The following is a 19,422-nucleotide window of genomic DNA, read 5'->3' as shown; positions in this document are numbered from 1 at the left end:
GCTATGTTGACAAGATTTCATTAACTGAGTAGATGTGGGGACCATACTTTGAGAACCCCTAGTCTAAGAGAAGAGATAAGCTATAAACTAGGAGGAGATATCATTATGCTTGGAAGTGTTATATAACCAAGAAAGAGAAAACAAATATATAAAGGAAGAGAAAAGTATATGGGAAAATTTAGGACTATCTTCCATTTGTACTAGTTTGTTTGAACTCAGAATTTCAGCAGGAAGAGCACAGGCTTTGGGGTCAGTGTGACCTGGGTTCCTACCATGGCTCTACTACTTACTAGCTTTCGGCCTTGAGCAATTAGTTTATCTCTGTTGTAATTTATCTCCCACCTGATTGGCTGTTGACAGCTATGATGCCTCACTCCATGCCTCCAATACAGCTCACTCCAGCATGAATGCACTCACTCTCTCTGCCACCAAAAAATTCCTTCCGCCTGCCTTCATGTTGTGTTACACTAGCAGTGGGGATGTTTAACACCAGTTAGTTCTTCTTCATCTGGGACCCACCCCACCTCCCACAGTAGATGTCACTCTAATAATTTTTATATGGCAAAAATAGGGTACTAGACCAATCTGTTTATTTAGACAACAGCATTCCAGTGGGTCTGAAGACTTCTCACGGAATACACAAGATCAAAACTTTCATAATAATACGAAGGCATTTTTCTTGGTCTTTTTCACTCTTTCTTTCATGAGTCTCCAATTTTCCAAAGGCTACGTATGACATGTGATGGCATCATCACTCTGATGGCTAGTGGCATGTTTTTTGTATATTCTTAATTAAAATTTTTTTGCTTAAATTTCTAATGTGCTTGATATTGATAAATATTACCCACACAATAAAGCTATTTGGGTACTCAGTTTTCAAAGTGGTAAAATGGTCCTGAGGTTAAAACGTTTGAGAATCACTGTATTACACTGGAAACTCCTTAGAGGTAAGGAGTCTTCCATATCCTACCAGATCATTATTATTTGTGGAATGAACACCATTTTCTTCAAGAAGGTATTCATAGAGCAGTGAAGAAGATTTGAAAGGGATTTCCATGGCCAGCTGACATTAAGCACTGTCTGTGGAATGAATGATTGAATAAAAACTTCTAATGTATAGAGATTCTTAAGATTAGTAATGGACTCTTCTGTTCCAATCACTGAATTCATAGTAGCTCTTTCTGTTTTGTATTTTTTCTTTCACTAGATAGAAAAAGTATATTTGCTGTTGTGTAGCTTAGATTTATTTATTTTTTTTGCGAAGGTCACAGTCAAGAAAAATTATAGTGTAGGTCATGTGTATCCAAGAGATACATTCATTACTAGTATGTGCTGAAATGAGAAAAAAAAATTAACACTGAAAATTTGCCTTTATTATGTTTATCTAATAAAATACATGATTTTTATTTATTTTTAGTTATAATCTAGTACTTATTAAAGAAATATAAAAAAGTAAAGAATAGTATTTTTTTGTTTTAAAGATTTTATTTATTTATTTTTAGAGAGGAGGAAGGGAGGGAGAAAGAGAGGGAAAGAAACACCAATGTGCGAGAGATACATCAGTCTGTTGCCTCTCCCACACCCCTACCTGGGGACCTGGCCCTCAATCTAGTCATGTGCCCTAATTGGGAATCAAACCAGCAACCTTTCGGTTTGCAGGCCGGCGGTACTCGATCCACTCAGCCACACCAGTCAGGGCAAAAAAATTTTTCTTTTCAAATAATGGAAACATGCATATTGCTAAAAAATCTCTTGGATTACTGAATTGATATATCTTTCCAGCCATTTTCAACAGCAAATGAAAAAAACCCACAACACTGACTTTGAAGTTTGCAAATAAATAAATAAATACACCAGCACTGACTTTGGAGTTCTTGGTATCTCTCACTTACAATTTACTATCGAATATCACCTTGTGAAACACATGTTATATATAACCAAACTGATGGCTTAAAGGTCATCGTCGGCAGCCGTCCGTCTCGAGAGACGATGGCGTAGCTTCTTAAGAGTCTATCTGCACCGCCGAGAATGGCTGTGCAGTCCGACTCGGGAGTGACACGGTATCTGTATCCTCCCGTGTTGAATCGACATCTTGAGATGACGCTGGAGTGTCCTCTCCAGTGGAGCTGAAGCTACAGAGCCTGGGCAGGGTGATATGGAGGGTCTGCTGTTGCCCATGCAGCAGACCCCCCCTCTCTTCGCAGCTGAAGGGTCCAAGGGAAAGACGGAGTCAATACAGCTTGGCTTCAGGTGCGCCGCAGGAGTTGGCGGTGTTGACTACAACGTCAAACCGCCTTAGGGACTCCGGCTCCGGATTTTCTGTCAGGGTTTACTCCCTTAGCCTTTCCCCTGAAGAGGTATGCCGCAAGGCAGCGGAGGTTTTTTGGAGTCAGAGTTTTCCTTCTCTGATGTGCCCTGACTGGAAGATCGAACCAGCGACACTTAGCTCGCAGGCCGACGCTCAATCCACTGAGCCAAACCAGCCAGTGCTTGGCTTAACATTAGTCATTTATAAACATGCAGCTAGTCATGGCCTTGAACCTCTGCACCCAATATATGTAACAATATTTAAGAAAAGGGTTTGTTTGTATCTCTCAGACCAGCTACAACCTCAGCAGGGCTTTTAAAGGCCTTTCTCAAAAGTTTAGGAACAATAGTGTGCAAATAAGATAAAACCAAACTGTTGCTGTTTTCATTTGAGCCCTTTCAGTTACTAGCTCCATGACCTAGGTAAGTTAGCTATTCTTTGCCTTGGTTATAAGGTGAGGGAATCAAGGCCATTGCTTCCAGACCCTTACTGCATTCTTCCTCATACTTCCTGTTCTTAGCACTTAGCTTCCTGATATTGGCATTTAAACTTCATTCTTGTAATACTTGGTGATTTCAGCATGTGTTCAGATAATTTTATTTTTCACAACTCTGACTTCTTAATTTCTTGACTTCCTCTCCTGTAAATATTTGGTTTTCTGCCTTATCTCAGTTACCCGTTCTGTGGATGTATCCTAGACCTTATCCTCAATAGCTGCACCTGTACTCTCTGTAATCTCATTTTTAAGAATCCCACTTTCCAGCCCTGGCCAGGTAGCTCAGTTGGTTAGAGCAGCATCTGTATACAGTATTCCCTCACTCATCGCAGGTATTATGTTCTAGGACCCCCCCCCCCCCCCCCGCAGTAGTTGAAAATCCGCAAAGTAGGAACCTTACATTTATTTTAGTATTTATATATATTTTTAAGGCTCTATAAACCCTTCCCACACACTTATTAACCATTCCCAGTCCCTTGTTAACCTTTCCCACTCCCTTATTAACCTTTTCCACGCTTTTATAAACACTAGTTATGTTCTTAAACATACTCTGCACTCTTAAACCTACGTAACTTTAACAACATACGTATACAGTACCGCAAAATCCTGCGATATAGCGAAAAATCCGTGCCATCCTGGCTAAGCTGCCATCACCTCTCACCTGGGTTATTGTAGTAACTTGTCAATCTGGTCTTCCTACTTCTGACTTTGCCTCAGTTGTCTGTTCTCAGCAAGCAGCTGTTCATTTTTCCTTAACTTTTTATCTTAAAATACGGACTCACAGGAAGTTGCCTAATAGGTAAAGAGAGTTCGCATGTATCCTTCAGTCAGTTTCTCCTAATAGTTATATCTTATATTGTAGTACAGTATCAAAAGCAAGAACTTAACATCGATACCATATGTATGTATATGTTTTATGCCATTTTATTACTCGTGTAGGTTTGTGTAACCACCATCGCAAACAAGAACTATTCCATTACCACTGAGATTGTCCACATGCTGCCCCTTTATAGTCATACCCTCTTCTCTCCTCTTAGCCATCCCCAAGCTCTGGAAACCACTGACTTTCTCTCTATGTGTACTTCTGTCATTTCAAGGAGTTACACGGTGTGTGATCTTTTGAGATCTTCCCTCCCATCCTCCAGTGTAAGGTCCTTGCGGCCCATTCAGTTCGTTCCATATGTTGGTAGTTGCTTCTTTTTCGTTGCTGAGTAGTAGTCCATGGCATGGACGAGCCAGAGGCAGTTTGACCGTGCATGTGTTGTAGGAACTTTTGTCTATTTATGGTTTTTGTCTCTTAGGTAAAGCTGATACGAGCACCTTGCACAGGTTTTTATAAGCAGTTCACAAAAATACATATTTGTGTGTGAGATCAGCCAGCAATTTTTCTTTGTTGCAATGTTTTGTCAGGTTTTGCCTCTAATGTTATATTGGCCTCATAAAGTGAGTTGGAAAGGGTCCCTTCTTTTTTTGTTCTTCATAAGAGTTTGTGTAAGATTGACATTATTTCTTCCTTAAGTGGTTGGAAAAATTTATCAGCAAAGCCATTTGAGCATGTGGTTCTGTTTGTTGAAAGGTTTTAAATTATGGATCTAATTTACTCAATAGGCATACTCATGAGAATTTTGGTAAACTGTGTTTTTCTAGGAATTTATCCATTTCATCAAAATTTAAAAATAGTTTTATAAACTTACATAATCTTATAGATCCTCTTGTCTTTTTATTGTCTGCAATATCTATAGTGATGTCCTCTTTTATATTTTGTCCCTCCTTTTTCTCCTGAATGTTCTCACTAGAGGTTTATTGGTTTTATTTGTCTTCTAAAAAAAAAAAATCAACTTTTGGCTTTGTTGATTGTCTTCTGGTATATGCTTGTATTCTATTTCATTGATTTCTGCTCTTATCCTTTGTTTTTCTTCCTTTTTACCTTCTTTGTGTTTGATTTGCTGTTATTTTAACTTTTTGAAATAGATGAATGCGTTATTGATTTTTCTAGCCTCTTGTTTTATTGTGTATTCTTTAAGACTAAGTTTTCCTTTAAGCTCAGTCTTATGTGTCTTACTCTCTTTCAACATTAGTATCTTTATCATCACTTAATTAAAATAATTTTTTGTTTTTTATTGTTATCAGTTATTTGATACATGAGCTATTTAGATGTTATCGTTTAATTTCCAGACAGATGAGGATTTTTGAGTTACCATTTTTTTCTTCTATAATCTGAGAATATGTTTTGTTTGATTTCTGTTCTTTGATATATATTTTTTTACTCTGATATTGGTCGAGACTTGTTTTATGTCCCAGTACTTAGTTTTGGTAAGTGATTCTGTCTGAAAATTTATGTATATTCTGCAGTTGGTGATCAGAATGTTCTTTACATGTCTGGTTACATTTGTTCATTGTGGTGTTTAAATCTTATATAACTGTACTATATTTTCCCATTCTCTTAATTACTAAAAAGGGTATGTCAGTTTCCTTCTATTGTGGATTGTCTATTTCCCCTTGCAGGTCTGCTAGTTTTTAATTTATATTATATTTTTCATTTCTAGAATTTTGGTTCTTTCATAGGTTCAGATTTTCTTCCAGAAATAATTCTTGTTTTTATTTTTTAACTTTTTTTAGCATTCTGATGATTATTTTTAATACAGTTTGTTTTTGAACGCTATCATCTGGGTCTGTTCTGGTTCTGTTTGTGTTGTTTGCTCTTCTCTTGATTTTTGATCATAATATCTTGTTTTCTTACATATCTGGTGATTATGAATGCTGGAGACTTAAAATGGAAAAATTGTAGAGAATTTAAAACTGAGAGTAATATCTTTCCCAGGGCAAATTTATGTTTCTGGGAGACGGCTAGTAGAATTGGCAATCCTGGGTCATTATAATGCAATGAGGGATTAAGGTGATCTGAAGCTGCGCTCAGTCCTTACGAAATCCAGACTGTGTATTCTTACTTCATCTTACTTCTAGTGTATGGCATTGCTGAGGCCCAACCACAGTGCGAGGGATTCAACAGACCTTCCCTCCTTAGTGGTCCTCAAACTTCAGTTTTTGGCCCACTGAGTAAGACCTGGTGCCTGTTAAAAAGTACTCTGTTCAGTCCTTACTGATGTTTCTGGATTTGGAAGATGCCCTTATAGGAAATGTGGCCCCCAAAGTAGGGTTTCCTTCATATCCCAGATCTTAACAGTATGGTCTTTCTTGTCCAGGACTATACATTTATTCTAATTAGAAAAGGACAGCCTTTTCTAATTACTCACATCAGAAAGACTTTTTCAATTTACTTACTTTGTCATAGGAACTTTGATATTTTGTAAAAGTTCCTCTAGTGAATTAGTGGCAGCTAGGGTTCAGAACTCCTGCCTCTCCTCTTCTGCCACCATCCCCTTCTGGTTCACGCCTCTCCAATCTCACAGGCTTTTATGCTGTTCCCAGCCTGTTCCTGCCTGTGGCCTTTGTACTTTGCTGTTTTCTTTGCCTGGGGTTCATTCCCCAAATAGTGACCAGCTTAACTTATTTTCTTTCCAGTCTTCATCAGAAAGTCACCTTCTCAGAAACACCTTCTACCTTTCTCAAAAATACTAAAGATAAAATAGCAACACCTTCTCCCACTTAAGCCTCTTATTTTTCTTCATTATATTCACAACCATAGGACATGTTGTAATTAGTTTCTACCACCTTGCATAAGCAATTTGAAACATTGTTTTGTTTTCTTGTCCAGCACCTAAAATTATCCTACACGTAGAAAATGCTCAATATTTGTTGCTGAACGAATACATGAATGAAATTACAGTGAGGATGATAGACGTGCAGGCTTCAAAGGGTGATGATTAAATAAGTTAATACATGTGAGGTATTAAGAACACTGCCAGACATACATTAAGCACCACATGTTATTTTTAAAAATTGTTCCCTTTGAAATGATCACTTCTCATTTCTCGATATTATAGAGGATGAAAATGACTTGTAAGCCCCCCCCCCCCATTACTATTATGATTTGCCCCAGATTTTACACTGCTGGGGGATTTAGAAAATACATCTGTGCCTTTAAGTCAATTTTTGATTTTCACACAATCGGGGAGCAGCTTTTAATGTAACTTAATGGGTGGTTGGTTGAATGAGTGGACTTTGTTCCCTTAGAACTTTTATCTCTTAAAGGTGGCATCCTAGGAGACTGGTACACTGTTTTACCCAATGCAGGTGAAATACAGTGCCAAGCAGATAATGCCTTATATAGAAGAGAACATCAAGATTTACTGACCTGAGTGGTAAACATCGACTCAAGTAGATGCTGAAGTCAAATGTTTACCCCAAGGGACAATAAATCTTGATAATCAGAATATGTAGTTAATGTCAGTATTATTACAAGCTTTGATTAGAAGTATCTGGTAATCTTGTGGCATGAATCTGTTGTGTATAACTTTCCTTTAGGAAAAACCCAACAACCAGTTTTTAAGTTGAAGGCACAGAGTTCTTTAAAATAGTTGGACAGGTTGATGAGCTTTTCTCTGATTGGCATTAACTTGGACAGCAAAACCTTATGCCTGATGGCGTTACGAACAAGCTGCTTTACCCAAGAAATTGCATACTGTCAGTCCAGTTAGTTTTGCATCTTACCCATTATGTTGTTTCTAGTTTTTAAAGTAAAAGACAGGGACAACTATTTTTGACCTTCGTAGAGTGCTGAGGAAACACAGGCCTCTCTATGAAATAAATAGCCAGTGACACAGCGCCACGCAGGGCGCTTTGCGTTTCCGGTGCTGCAGACACTCTTTCGGAAAGCCCAGAAACTAACTGAAGGAGAGCTTCATGGGAGAGGCGAGCTGTCAATAAACTTCTCAGTAGAATTTGAAGAGGCAGACTGAAGAATATTCTGTCGTGTGAAAAATAATCAGATTTCCAGAAGCCTAAGATTTAACATGTTAACTAAAAATTTATACTAGTAAATGTTAAATTATAGAAGTATTTGAAAGCCATAAATAAAAATAAATCCTAGTACCAGTGATAGCTACCTTTAACATTTTGTTATCTTTCCAGACCCTTTTCTGTTCATGCATATACAGATGTGAATATATGCATAGATACTTGTATTTGTATGTATGAATGAATGGTAAAAAAAAAAAATAATATTTCATCGTTTCATAAAGATTTACTTTAAAAGTTTTTGCTATTACAAGATTATAAATATGGTAAATTAATTGTTCAATGAAGAGTAGTATTACTATGTTCCTCGTGATTCATAGGGTTTTCCTTCTTGAACATATTAGATACATTTGGTAGAGGAAATAGAATAATTGTTTTGACTGATAATGAACCTCTTGTAATTCTGTAGGTGCTGGGTCTTCAGCTCTGAAGAGGCCATTTGAAGATGGATTAGGGGATGATAAAGATCCCAATAAGAAGATGAAACGAAACTTAAGGAAAAGTATATAAAATCTTTATTCTTATATATGTTAACTAGAAAGCATTTATAGTCTCAGGAAAATAAAAATTACAGAGTGAAGAATTTGATTGATTTGAATTGAGATATTTAGAATAGATCTTAATAGAGAAATTGATAATTGAATAACTTCTTTTATGACAGTGATTTTCAGCCTTTTTCATCTCATGGCACCTATAATAAACTAATTACTAAAATTTTGTGGTGCACCAAAAAAAATTTTTTTGCTGATCTGCCAAAGTATTATTTGATTCTTTCACACTGGACGGTAACTGTTGTGTTGGCTGTTGTCATTTTTTATTTGACAGTCTAAGGGAAAAGAGATCAGTGTCCTGACTAAATAGTCAGGTATTGCACGTTTTAAAAATTCTTGGGGCACACTGGTTGAAAATCGCTGGCTTCGTATATATTAATATTGCCAAACAAATTAATAGATACAGTAATGCATGTTACTTTTACAATGGTGTTAGCATCATAATTTAAAAAGTAATTTTAGAAGTATTTATGAAATGCAGTTAATTTGTATAGGTGTTTTTAAATTATTACTTTAAAAAATATCTGATGAATTTATAGTGGTCACTAGAAACCTACAAATGCATAGATTAAAGCAAAATGGTTTAATTTCTCATCTCTTCTTTCTTTAACAGTTCTGGATAGTAAAGCAATAGACCTTATGAATGCACTAATGAGGCTAAACCAGATCAGGCCAGGGCTTCAATACAAGCTCTTATCGCAGTCTGGCCCTGTCCATGCCCCAGTCTTTACAATGTCTGTAGATGTGGATGGTACAACATACGAAGCCTCAGGACCATCTAAGAAAACAGCAAAACTTCACGTAGCAGTGAAGGTACTGTATGTATGTCTTTTACTTACCAGTGCTTTGTTATTTTATGCTAAGAATAGGTTTTTATTTTCCTATTGTAAATTAACAGAATTTTTAATAATGCAGTTTTGTCATCTCTGGGCCACAAAATTTTTGGCTGTAAAATACATGTTAATTATGCAAAAATTTGGAAAACACAGAAGTAAATAAATAAAAATGTCAGTTGTATATCTCTAAGGTAGATGATTAGTATTTATATATATGTTGCTTTATTTACTTCCAATTTTTTGTTTTGTTTCTTTTTTAAGTTGAGCTTATAGAGTATATGTAATTTTCTCTGATTTCCTTCATTTAACATGTCATGAGTGTTTTTCTATGTATTAAAAGCTTCATAAATAATATTTAATAACTATGAATAACATGATATGGGTGTATGTTATATGTTTAAACATTTCCCTATCATTGCGTATTTTGCTGTTGGCAGATTTTTTTCTGTCATAAATAAATTTGATTATTATCTTTGCACATGGTGCCTTTTCTGCATTTCAGAGTATTTCCATGGAGAATAAGGTCCAGGATTGAACCGTTTAGTCATTCATGTAGATTTGTAGAAAATTCCTAAATATTGGAATCTCTCTAAGAGTACATTTGACCTTTTTGCAGACAAATGTGAAAATGTGAAAGATTGTGTAGAATGAAGAAGATCAATTATCTGTTATATAAAGTATGGCATAAGATATAATTGGTCTGTTTTCATGATCATTCCATTTTGCAAATATTATTAGTGTTGATGTAGATGCAAACATTATCCTAGAATCTCAGGATACAGCAGTGAACAAAGTCTTTGCCCTCTTGGAGCTTGGATTCCAGTGTTATAGGATGGGGATACAGACAACAAATATATAAATGAATAAATTACATGTCAGGTAATAATAAGAATAGTGCAGAAAAATAATAATAAAGCTTTAAAAATATAAAACAATATATTATTAATGTTCTGTGTTGTTTATAAAAGAGGTATTTCAGGTATGATGAAGTAGTATGAGCTTATGAGGCAGAAGAAGAAAACCAAGAATGAGGGGGAAAGTGAATCCAGGAATAAGGCTAAAAGTACAGTTTGATAATTTAGCTCTGATATATGCTCAGAATGAGTCACAAATATAGACCTAAGTTCTCTAGCATCTGACACAGAAAGTGTGTGAAATATCAATCCACACGTCTAAGACAGAAGAACAGACAGTTGATTGTGAGAGAGACAGTTGTTTTGGTGTAAAGGTCAGATTAGCGTTCTCCTTGGGTAGGTCTTCATAAGAAGGGATGGCAGTGATGGCCTTTAAAGGCACCTGTGTTACAGAGGTACAGTTTGTGGGTTGTTTTTTTTATAACTTTTAATATAAGCTAGTGGCTTCATAGCAAGTTGCAATTCAGTAAAATTTGAGTGAATTAGTAGACTGACAAATTTTGCTATTTGTTCTCATAATAACCATTAACATTTTGGTATTTATTTTTCCCAACTCCTCCACCCCCTTTTAACTTGCAATTTCAAAATCCAGAAGCACTGAAAATGAAAAATACTTTTCCTAAGTTTGAAGCAAGCTCACTAGGTGGGAAATCCTGACCTAAATTGATGTGCAGCTATTTTTAGTCTTTAGTATTCTATTTAGTGTGAATATTTTATGTATCTCTTTGTCCAAACATGGGGTAGCACCTGTGATACCACCAGAGATTTTGAAAATATATGGTAACTATATTGTAGTTTTCTAAATTTTGAAAAGTTATTCTCAAAACAGTCTGGCCCCCAGGGTTTCAGATAAGGAATGATGGGACCTACAAAATATATACTTAAAATAGGATTATGTTTTCTTTGTTCATCTAAAAATATATTGGGCTTTTTATAGTTATCACAAAGATTGTTCTCCTTTTTGCTAATGGCCTGATATTTCATTATTATTATTATTCTACCACATTGTCACTTCCTTTTAGATTTAGATGCTTTTCCAGTTGATTGCTTTACATCTTTTTGAACTATTCTGATTATCCGTTAAAGATATTCTAGAGATAGAATTACTAGGTCAAGAAGAAAGCCCATTTGAACGATCCATTAATTCATTAAATATGTATTGGGATTTCTATTAATGTCAGGCATATATTGCCAAATTGCCAACCATAAGGTTATACCACATTATAGGTTCTGTGTGAGTGTGAGAGAGTTTTATGTCCAGCATATGGTTTTGGGGAGTAGGTCCCAGTTGATAAAAATCCTTGCATTCCTTATTCAATAACTTGGTAGGTGTCTGTACCTGTTAAGACAGATCATACCATAGAATCAAAACAGAAGGAGGAGATATCAGTTTCTGTCACCAGAGCCTGGCTGCTCAGCAGCAGGCAACCTAAAAATGGTCAGTCTTCCCTTTCCTCTTCCAATTCTTTTTTCTTAGAGGCCCTCACAAAGAGTACCTTTAGGGACAAAATCAGCCATGTTTCATGAAAAGAATCTTATTCACGGTGGGGAAAAGATCAGTTAAAATGGGATGAGGCATGAAGGCTCTTTGGAGATGTTCTTGGAAGCCATTAAATCTCTATTGGACAGAAGTCATGAACATGGAGCATGGTAATGGATTTATGGTGGGCCCTTCTCTGTGGGCCTCTCATAGTATACCCATGCCAGAGCACATTGCAACCTCGAACCATTGCCCAGCCTTCTTATCTGTGGGTTGTGAGCACTGAAGGAGGCTGTACAGTAAAAAAAAAAGAAGTCATGAACATGACTTTGTTTTGAGTGGAGAGCCATGGGGTAGACTGTTTTCTTCGGTGTTCTCTTTCACTCTTGGACCCTAGTCTTTGAGGTGATCGTCTTTCTCAGCCTCAACCCCCTTTTGATTTGTTTACTAGACATCTGAAACTTACTTTTGTTTGGTATAGCAGCCTTTTGTGCTTAATTTTCATTCCAAGCAAATTTCGGTTCCACAGATCTGAAAACTCTTCACTTTAAAAAATTTTTACTTTTATAGCATGTAGTAGTTAAATATCTTAGAATGTGTTGATAGAAAATGATTGAATTTGAAATTTTTTTCCATTGAGATTATCCATCAATTATGAAGAGGGACTCCCAAAAACTGGGATTTATTTATTAAAAATTGTGAATGTATTCTTACATGTTTAAACTTCAGTCACCTTCAAAGTACTCTCCTCCATTTGATGCAGTACATCTATCAAGACTTTTTCCACTGCTCAAAACAGTTTTTGAACTCCTTGATTTTATTGCCTTTTAGTGCTTCTGCCCATTGTTTACCATTGTTTCTCCTCTTCTGCATCAGCAAAACGTTTCCCTTTGAGGGCTTTTGTTCATCCTGGGAAACAACAACAATAACCAAAGTGGCTTGGAGCAAGACTGAGTGAACAGGGATGGCGGGTCATGCTGCTTTTGGTCAAAAACTGCTGGACAGTCAGTGAGGTGTGGGCAGGTGTGCCCATAAAGCACCCATCATGAAATGGGCAAATGCATGGAAAGAGTCTTCAAAAAAAAATTCACTGAAGCCGAACGCAGCCGCTCACACCACCACCAGCTGGTGCACTGATACAGATGGGCTCCTAGGACACTCGCCTAGTGGGGGAAGCCTGTGCTACTAGGGGCCTGCCCTCCAGAAGATAATCCTGTTTATATTTTTTAGGGTCCTCCCTCGTACATAAATTATTTATAAATGTGTTGAAATAAGTTACTACAATAACAAGTAAATACCACATTACAGGTTTTGTATGAGTTTGAGAGAGTTTATATGTGAGAAAAGGACAGAGAAGTGGTGCTAAGTAATTTATTTGACTAATTTAACTGTATTAAATTAGGAATGGAGAATCACATTTACTTGCGATTCTTGGCTTTTGACTTGCAGCTTGTTAGCTACTGTTTAATAGCTGTTCTCCCAGAGATGGGGTTTCTCAGGAAGAGTGTATTTGTAGGACTCAATGGAGAAGACATTTTCTTTATGAAACATTGATGATGATATAACCAAATGACGTTAATGTGCTTAAGGTTTTACCTACTTTTAGAACTGACTTTATTCTCATTTAATACAAGCAATTTATTTATGATTTGAAGTGTTCAACAGAATGCCAAATTTTCCATATAAATTGGATGAATTTCAAGCTCTCTTGGTACAGAGTTCTACTTATGCTCATTTTTTGTTCAGAGTAATACTATTTTATTTATATAAGATGACATTGTTTATAAAGACTGGGCTGCCTGGCTGGTCATTTGTGTGATTATCAGAATAGGTTTTTGGCTTTGGTTTTTGTTTTTATCTTTTTAAAACCAACTTTATTGAGGTATAACTTATACACAGTAAAATTAATGATTTATTGGTATGTGGTTTTTGTAGATGATTATAGTCCTATAACCACCAACTCAGTCAGATATAAAATATTTCTCTCACCCAAAAAGTTTTCTCATGCTCTTTGTAGTGAATCACCTCCCCAAGTGCGCATCACTGGCGTCCTCTAATCAGTTTTCAGTGTAGTTTTTGGAGAGATACCTGGTAGGTATAGCTGGGATTGTGAAGAAATATGATGTGCTTTTACATTCCAGCAATTTAAAATGGTTAAAAACTAAAATACAGGAATCTTTAGGAACCTTTCTATATTTTGTGATATAAACTTTTAAATTAGTAACTGAGAATACACTATCACCCTGTTTAAAAGAGGCTTGTAAAAACGCCAGTGAACATATTATATTCTCTTGTAAACTGTAAAGCAATATAATTTGGAAGGTGATTTTTAAAGGCATGCCTGCATGTGTTTGTGTTTATGTGTACACACACACGCATTTCTGAAAACCTTATTTAAAAAAGGTTTATTTTTAAAAGGCCAGGCATTGACTGGCACTATCAGAGGCGTGAACGTTGGAGGACGCCATAGAGGAAGAAGCGGCCCCTGTGAGGCAGGGGTGGAAGTACACGTCCGAAGTTGTTCCTGCCTCGCTTAGCATGGGGCGTTTAGAGACTGAGTCTTCTCTTTCGGGTCTCAGTTATGGTTTAAATTAAAAGCAAAGAGTTCAGTGGTAGAAAGCTTCAGATGTTATTTTGTAATTGACCAGCAGATTGGTTCCAAGGCAAAGAAAACTTGATTGCCTTTTTGCGCTAATTTCTCCTAATGAATTGGATCGTAGAATTTAGAAGTTAACTAATCAGTCGTCCTTTCTTGCAGACTGGAAAATTGAGGACCAGTGGGAAAATACAAGATTAGACCCTCCTGTCTTTTCCTCTCTAGTCCAGTGCACTTTTTACAATGTGCTGTTTCACTTTTCCCCTCACCCCAGTGGCTGAACTTGGCTATGCTGTTTACTTTCTCTACCTTTTACCTCCAAATTAAATGAACCAGGAGCAACCTTGGGTTTGCATTTCTGTCATCCTTTGTTTAAACTTAATTACTCTGAAGGAATTTTTCCCATTTTTCTATGGCAGTGATTTTCACTGATGTGCCACAGAATTTTTAAATTGTGCAATGCCGGACTGGTTAGTCAGGGACACAGACGTCTTTTCCCTTAGATTGTCAAATAAAACGACAGCAGACAACTCAACAATAGCTGTCTGGTTTGAATGACTCAAAATTATACTTATTTTTTTGTCAGATAGGCAAATATATATATATTTCTTGGTGTGCCACAGAATTTTTTCTTGTTCTATGACAGCTGTCCCATCTTTCCCCCATTGCTCTGCCCTGCGCCACCCACTGCCCCCGTTTCCCACAGTCAGTCCCCCCCCTGATGTGCGCGTCCATGGGTCATTTATACTAGTTCCTGGGTGAATTTTAATAATTACGTTATGTGTGTCATGGGATGGAAAAGGTAGAAAATGGCTGTTCTGTGGCAGTACCCTGGCAGGCAAAGCCCAGGGTTTGCAGACACAGCGCCACCTCCCCCTCCGACCAGGCGCTTCACGGATTCAGACGTTGTGGGTTTGAAATTGTTCTCACTCGCTCATCTCCTCTGTGTGGTTTCTGGTGTTTGACTAAAACTGAATCTTACTATAATTTGTACAGGTGTTACAGGCAATGGGATACCCAACAGGCTTTGATGCAGATATTGAATGTATGAGTTCCGATGAAAAATCAGACAATGAAAGCAAAAATGAAATAGTGTCTTCAAACTCAAGCAATAATACTGGAAATTCTACAACTGAAACCTCCAGTACCTTAGAGGTATGCTTTCGTATTTTTTCCTTAGAAAGTAGTATCCATTGTAAAACATTTGAGAGGTACGGGAAAATAGAAATAAAATCAAAAGCATATACAAGTGTATATATTCCAGAGACAGCCATTATTAATATCTTGGTTTATTTCCATACAGCCTTTTTTGTGTTAATGGGTTTTATTTTGTTTTTTGAAGGCAGTCATTTTTATGCGGTTTTACATCTTTTTTTTTTTCCACTTAATTCTAAAAATATCTATAAGCGCACTAGGTACTGCACAACATATTTAACTAGCATTTTCCTTTTGCTGCATTTAACAAGTATATTAACAATAACTGAAGAACAAAAAAACCCCAAAAGATCTAGAGGAGGAGATTTAGGAGTATTTGAAGTTCTAAGCTGGCAGAGGGTCTTCATTGAGTCGGACTGACTCTGAGAAAGGAATCCCTTGACCTGGTGTGTTCTTCATGCTCTGGGAAAGTCCTGACACGAGCTAATTACCCCAGACAACAGAATGGGACGCGGTCCGAGCATTGAGTAGTCACCGAATATTTGGGGATTCACAGAGCCCTTGTTTTTTGCATTCTACATAAGGAAAATTGGCTTTCAAGTGCTTACATTAACACTTAAATATCTCTCATTTGTAAGAATGAGTATTTATTAAGGACTATAATTTTTTCAGACTGTAATTCCCTTTTAGTACCTGCTGACTGCCAGTTGCTGAAGAAATTGTGTCCAGAATCTCAAGATGCCCTCAGGCTAGAAGGCAAAAGACATGTTTATAACTAATTATACTGTAATGTGATGAACTCTATGATTGCAAAATGAATATAATAACGTAAAATTTCCAAGGGGGAAGTGATTGTTAACCTTATACACATGTAAAAATCAAAGGAAGTGAAATGTGAGCTAGGTTTTAGATGATGAGTAAGATTTTTTTAGGGAAGAGATGGAAAGAAGGCATTCCAGATGAGAGGCATTGTAGGTGTAACTGAGCTGTTGAGAAGTGCCCGAGGGGCCTGACGGGGACTGAGGCTTGCAGAAACCACGCCTGACTGTGTGTGTGACGTTGTGGAGGTAGAAGTCATGGTACCTGGCTTTTGAGTGGACCAGTCACTCACAGGAAGGGCAAGATCTTTCTTTTTTTCTTTTTTTTTTTTTTTTTTTAATATATTTTATTGATTATGCTGTTACAGTAGTTCCAATTTTTTCCCCTTTACTCCCCTCCACCCAGTATCTCCCTCCCCCAGCATCCCCCCCCAAGTCCATACCCATGGTTCGTAAAAAATAACTATCCCTCCCTCTCAGATATTAAGACCCTTTGTAATCTTGTAAAGGACAATGGGCGAAGGTCTCAAGCTCCTCTAGCTGCTTCAAGCTGGACATGGTCGTCGTCCTACCTACCCTTGGGTCCAGAAATCCCTAATAAGAGTGGGGGTGTGGAGGGGAGGGTGGCCTTCCCACATGGGGAAGGATCATGCAGACTCCAGGTCAGTTGGCTGTCTCCGGACAACGGCGTGCTTGGTTTAGCAGGCTGGCATCCTTGTTGTGTTCTGGGGGCAACAGATTTGGCAAAAAGGGTTAAAAAGCATCATTCAATCCATAACTACTAGGTGGCAAAAGGCAGGGATTAATTTTTCAATGTTCCACATTAGGAGGAAAAAAAAAAAAAAAAAAGGGCTTCTTTGGAGGAAGGTGTGCTAGGCACATCTCTCCTGTCCAAAACCCTTTAGGGCAAGATCTTTTGCTGGCAGTGTTAGAAATATTGATACTAAAAAGAGAAAGCGCTCATCAGTTATGAGGCTCAGACCCTTAAGTTTCAAAGGGAATTAGAAGGGAGAGAGCAGTGTGGGCAGCACTAATAGTGGCCATGAGTTTATGGAGGTTTTGGTAGCGAATATGTTAGTGCTGTGTTTCTGTATGATATAATACTGGGGAGGGGGCGGGAAACAGCCCTGTTCTTCATTTAAAGTAGTAGTGATTAGAAATGCAAATATTTTTATGTCTTAACTCGTTTTTATAAAAGTGATTTCAGATTAAAAAGCAGAGATAGATAACCATAGACCTAGTTTCAAAAATTAATTATTACTAAAACTGGAAGTTGGAAATTTGCCTTGAAACTTGAAAAATGTAGATTATAAAAACTCTTCAAAAAGTGATATTTATTGGAAAAGATCCAGAAATGTTTATTAAATTTGTCTTTAAAAATAGTCCAGTGTTTTCCTTCTACAGCATCAACAGTTAGCAAATCAGCATAGAATACTCATTAAGAAGCTTGTGGTCCATTGGGTTTATATACATATAATTTGTGGGGGCATTCATTTTTTTCAGCATTTCTTGAGCAATTACTGTGGTGGAATTGAAGGCATGATCTCTAACCTCAAAAACTGCTCAGTCTTTGGGTCTTTTCTTTCTCAAAATTATAGTTGTAGTATTTTGTGGTTTGTTTTATTTTGGGGCTAACTTCTCTTATCATTTGAGCCTTCATATTCTTACATGAATTTATTTCCTTCCCTCAACACTTATCTTTCTTCAAGTCAGTTCTTTCTACCACTCTTAGAGTAATTCTTTTCTTTTTTTCTTTTATTATTTTTAATTTTCCACAACACAAATCCAATTATGAACTTCCCCAGATCAGAAGTCTTTAGTGGCTCCCCACTGTCCCCAGTAAAGTCAAAGCCCACATGCATGGCACACAGTCCTTTATGATTTGGCTCCATTGGGGGCATTTCCAATCAAGTTCTGCCTTACTCTCCTCACCGTGCTGTTTATCCCGTCCAGAATGCCCTTCTCCTTTGTTTCGTCCTCATGATGGTGCGGCACTGTCAGACCCAGGGAAACTGTCCTGATGACCCTACAAAACGATCCTTCTGTTGGGTTTCTGTAACTTACATTTGTACTGTAACATACATTGTTTTACAGTCATTGTATGTGTCCCTCTCACTACACTCTAGCTCCTTGAGGACAGGGAATTACTGCTTTTATTGTTATTTTTAAATTTTGGATCCATAGTCTGTAGCGTACTGTTTTTACTTTAGGTGCCTTTAAATCTCTTAGAGGGACGGAGAGGTGTGACGGGGCATTTTCTTCCCACCTCCTAAATTGGGTTCTTTTTTTTCTAACCCTAATGGTGAAAAACCAGTGAACACTCAGGTGTCATGTGAATCTCAGCTGTTCTAGGCACTTTGTTAGTCATTTAGATGATGATTCTGAGATCACCAACACCACAGATCAGACCCTAGTGTACGAGGCAATGGCGTGGCTACGCTGCTCTTGAATACTGTCTTTTGGGACAGCCCTGCCTCGAGGCCGGCTGGCCAGATCGCTTACTGCTTGCACAGTCTCCGTACCTTTTGTATACGGAGGTGAGCGTGCGTCCTAGCCCCTAAATGCTTTAAAGTACGGTTTTTGAGCCTCTTTTCAACAGAGGCATAGTATAATTTTATTGATAAGAAATTCAATGCTCTGAAATCTTACTTGATTGAACCTTCTTTTAGGTAAGAACTCAGGGCCCTATCCTCACAGCAAGTGGCAAAAATCCTGTAATGGAGCTCAATGAGAAAAGAAGAGGTCTTAAGTATGAACTCATCTCGGAGACTGGTGGAAGCCATGACAAACGCTTTGTAATGGAGGTGTGTACTTGGATACAGCCACCCTTTCCCCTCAGGGTTGTAGGATAGCCTGAGCTTCAACGTAAAAAGTTTAGCCTGAGTCCATTCTCATGGCACTACTTGACTTCTGGTGTTTTCTGTGTTATGATCCATTGGAATTAAACTGTATAGAGGAACTGCATGGGGTAACTGCAGAGTATTGTTCTTGATTTTAGGTAGAAGTAGATGGACAGAAGTTCAGAGGTGCAGGTCCAAATAAGAAAGTGGCAAAGGCAAGTGCAGCATTAGCTGCCCTGGAGAAGCTGTTTTCTGGACCCAATGCAGCAAATAATAAGAAAAAGAAGATTATCCCTCAGGTATGAGCTGAGCATTATACATTTGAAAAATGTGACCAGAATTGTTTCCCTTTCTGTTTCTGTGCCACTTCAGCTTTTTCTAAAATTATTTCTTTTTCTTGGATTTAGCAATTTTTCTTTGTGTTAGATGGTTAATAATATAAATGTGTCAGTGGTTCTGTGTTCTGTGGTTGTTCTGGGCAAATTTCATATTAAACCCAGACTGTTAGCCT

At 37.3% G+C, this 19,422-nt stretch overlaps 1 protein-coding gene and 1 non-coding gene across 8 annotated transcripts in view; both read left to right on the top strand.

Annotated features, from left to right (window-relative positions):
* STRBP (spermatid perinuclear RNA binding protein) overlaps positions 1-19,422 on the top strand; it is a 117,688-nt gene that overhangs the window by 84,448 nt on the left and 13,818 nt on the right. For 6 of the 7 annotated variants that reach the window (XM_090274697.1, XM_090274700.1, XM_090274693.1 and 3 more), the window contains 5 exons: positions 8,131-8,223; positions 8,886-9,085; positions 15,095-15,253; positions 18,741-18,875; positions 19,070-19,210. In XM_090274697.1, coding sequence (XP_090130823.1) covers positions 8,131-8,223; positions 8,886-9,085; positions 15,095-15,253; positions 18,741-18,875; positions 19,070-19,210 — 728 coding nt within the window. The remainder of the gene's footprint in view (positions 1-8,130; positions 8,224-8,885; positions 9,086-15,094; positions 15,254-18,740; positions 18,876-19,069; positions 19,211-19,422) is intronic. The other variant, XM_090274698.1, reaches the window with a different exon arrangement.
* On the top strand, positions 11,668-11,804 carry LOC150013698 (small nucleolar RNA SNORA42/SNORA80 family). Its single transcript, XR_016510998.1, has one exon. It is a non-coding gene; the product is annotated as a small nucleolar RNA SNORA42/SNORA80 family (small nucleolar RNA).

The sequence above is a fragment of the Furipterus horrens genome, unplaced genomic scaffold (assembly GCF_987537825.1).
Source record: "Furipterus horrens unplaced genomic scaffold, mFurHor1.1.pri manual_scaffold_4, whole genome shotgun sequence".
In the NCBI taxonomy this organism is placed as follows: Eukaryota; Metazoa; Chordata; class Mammalia; order Chiroptera; family Furipteridae; genus Furipterus; species Furipterus horrens.
The sequence above is the reverse complement of the archived record's forward strand: the minus strand, read 5'-3'. Positions and strand labels throughout refer to the sequence as shown.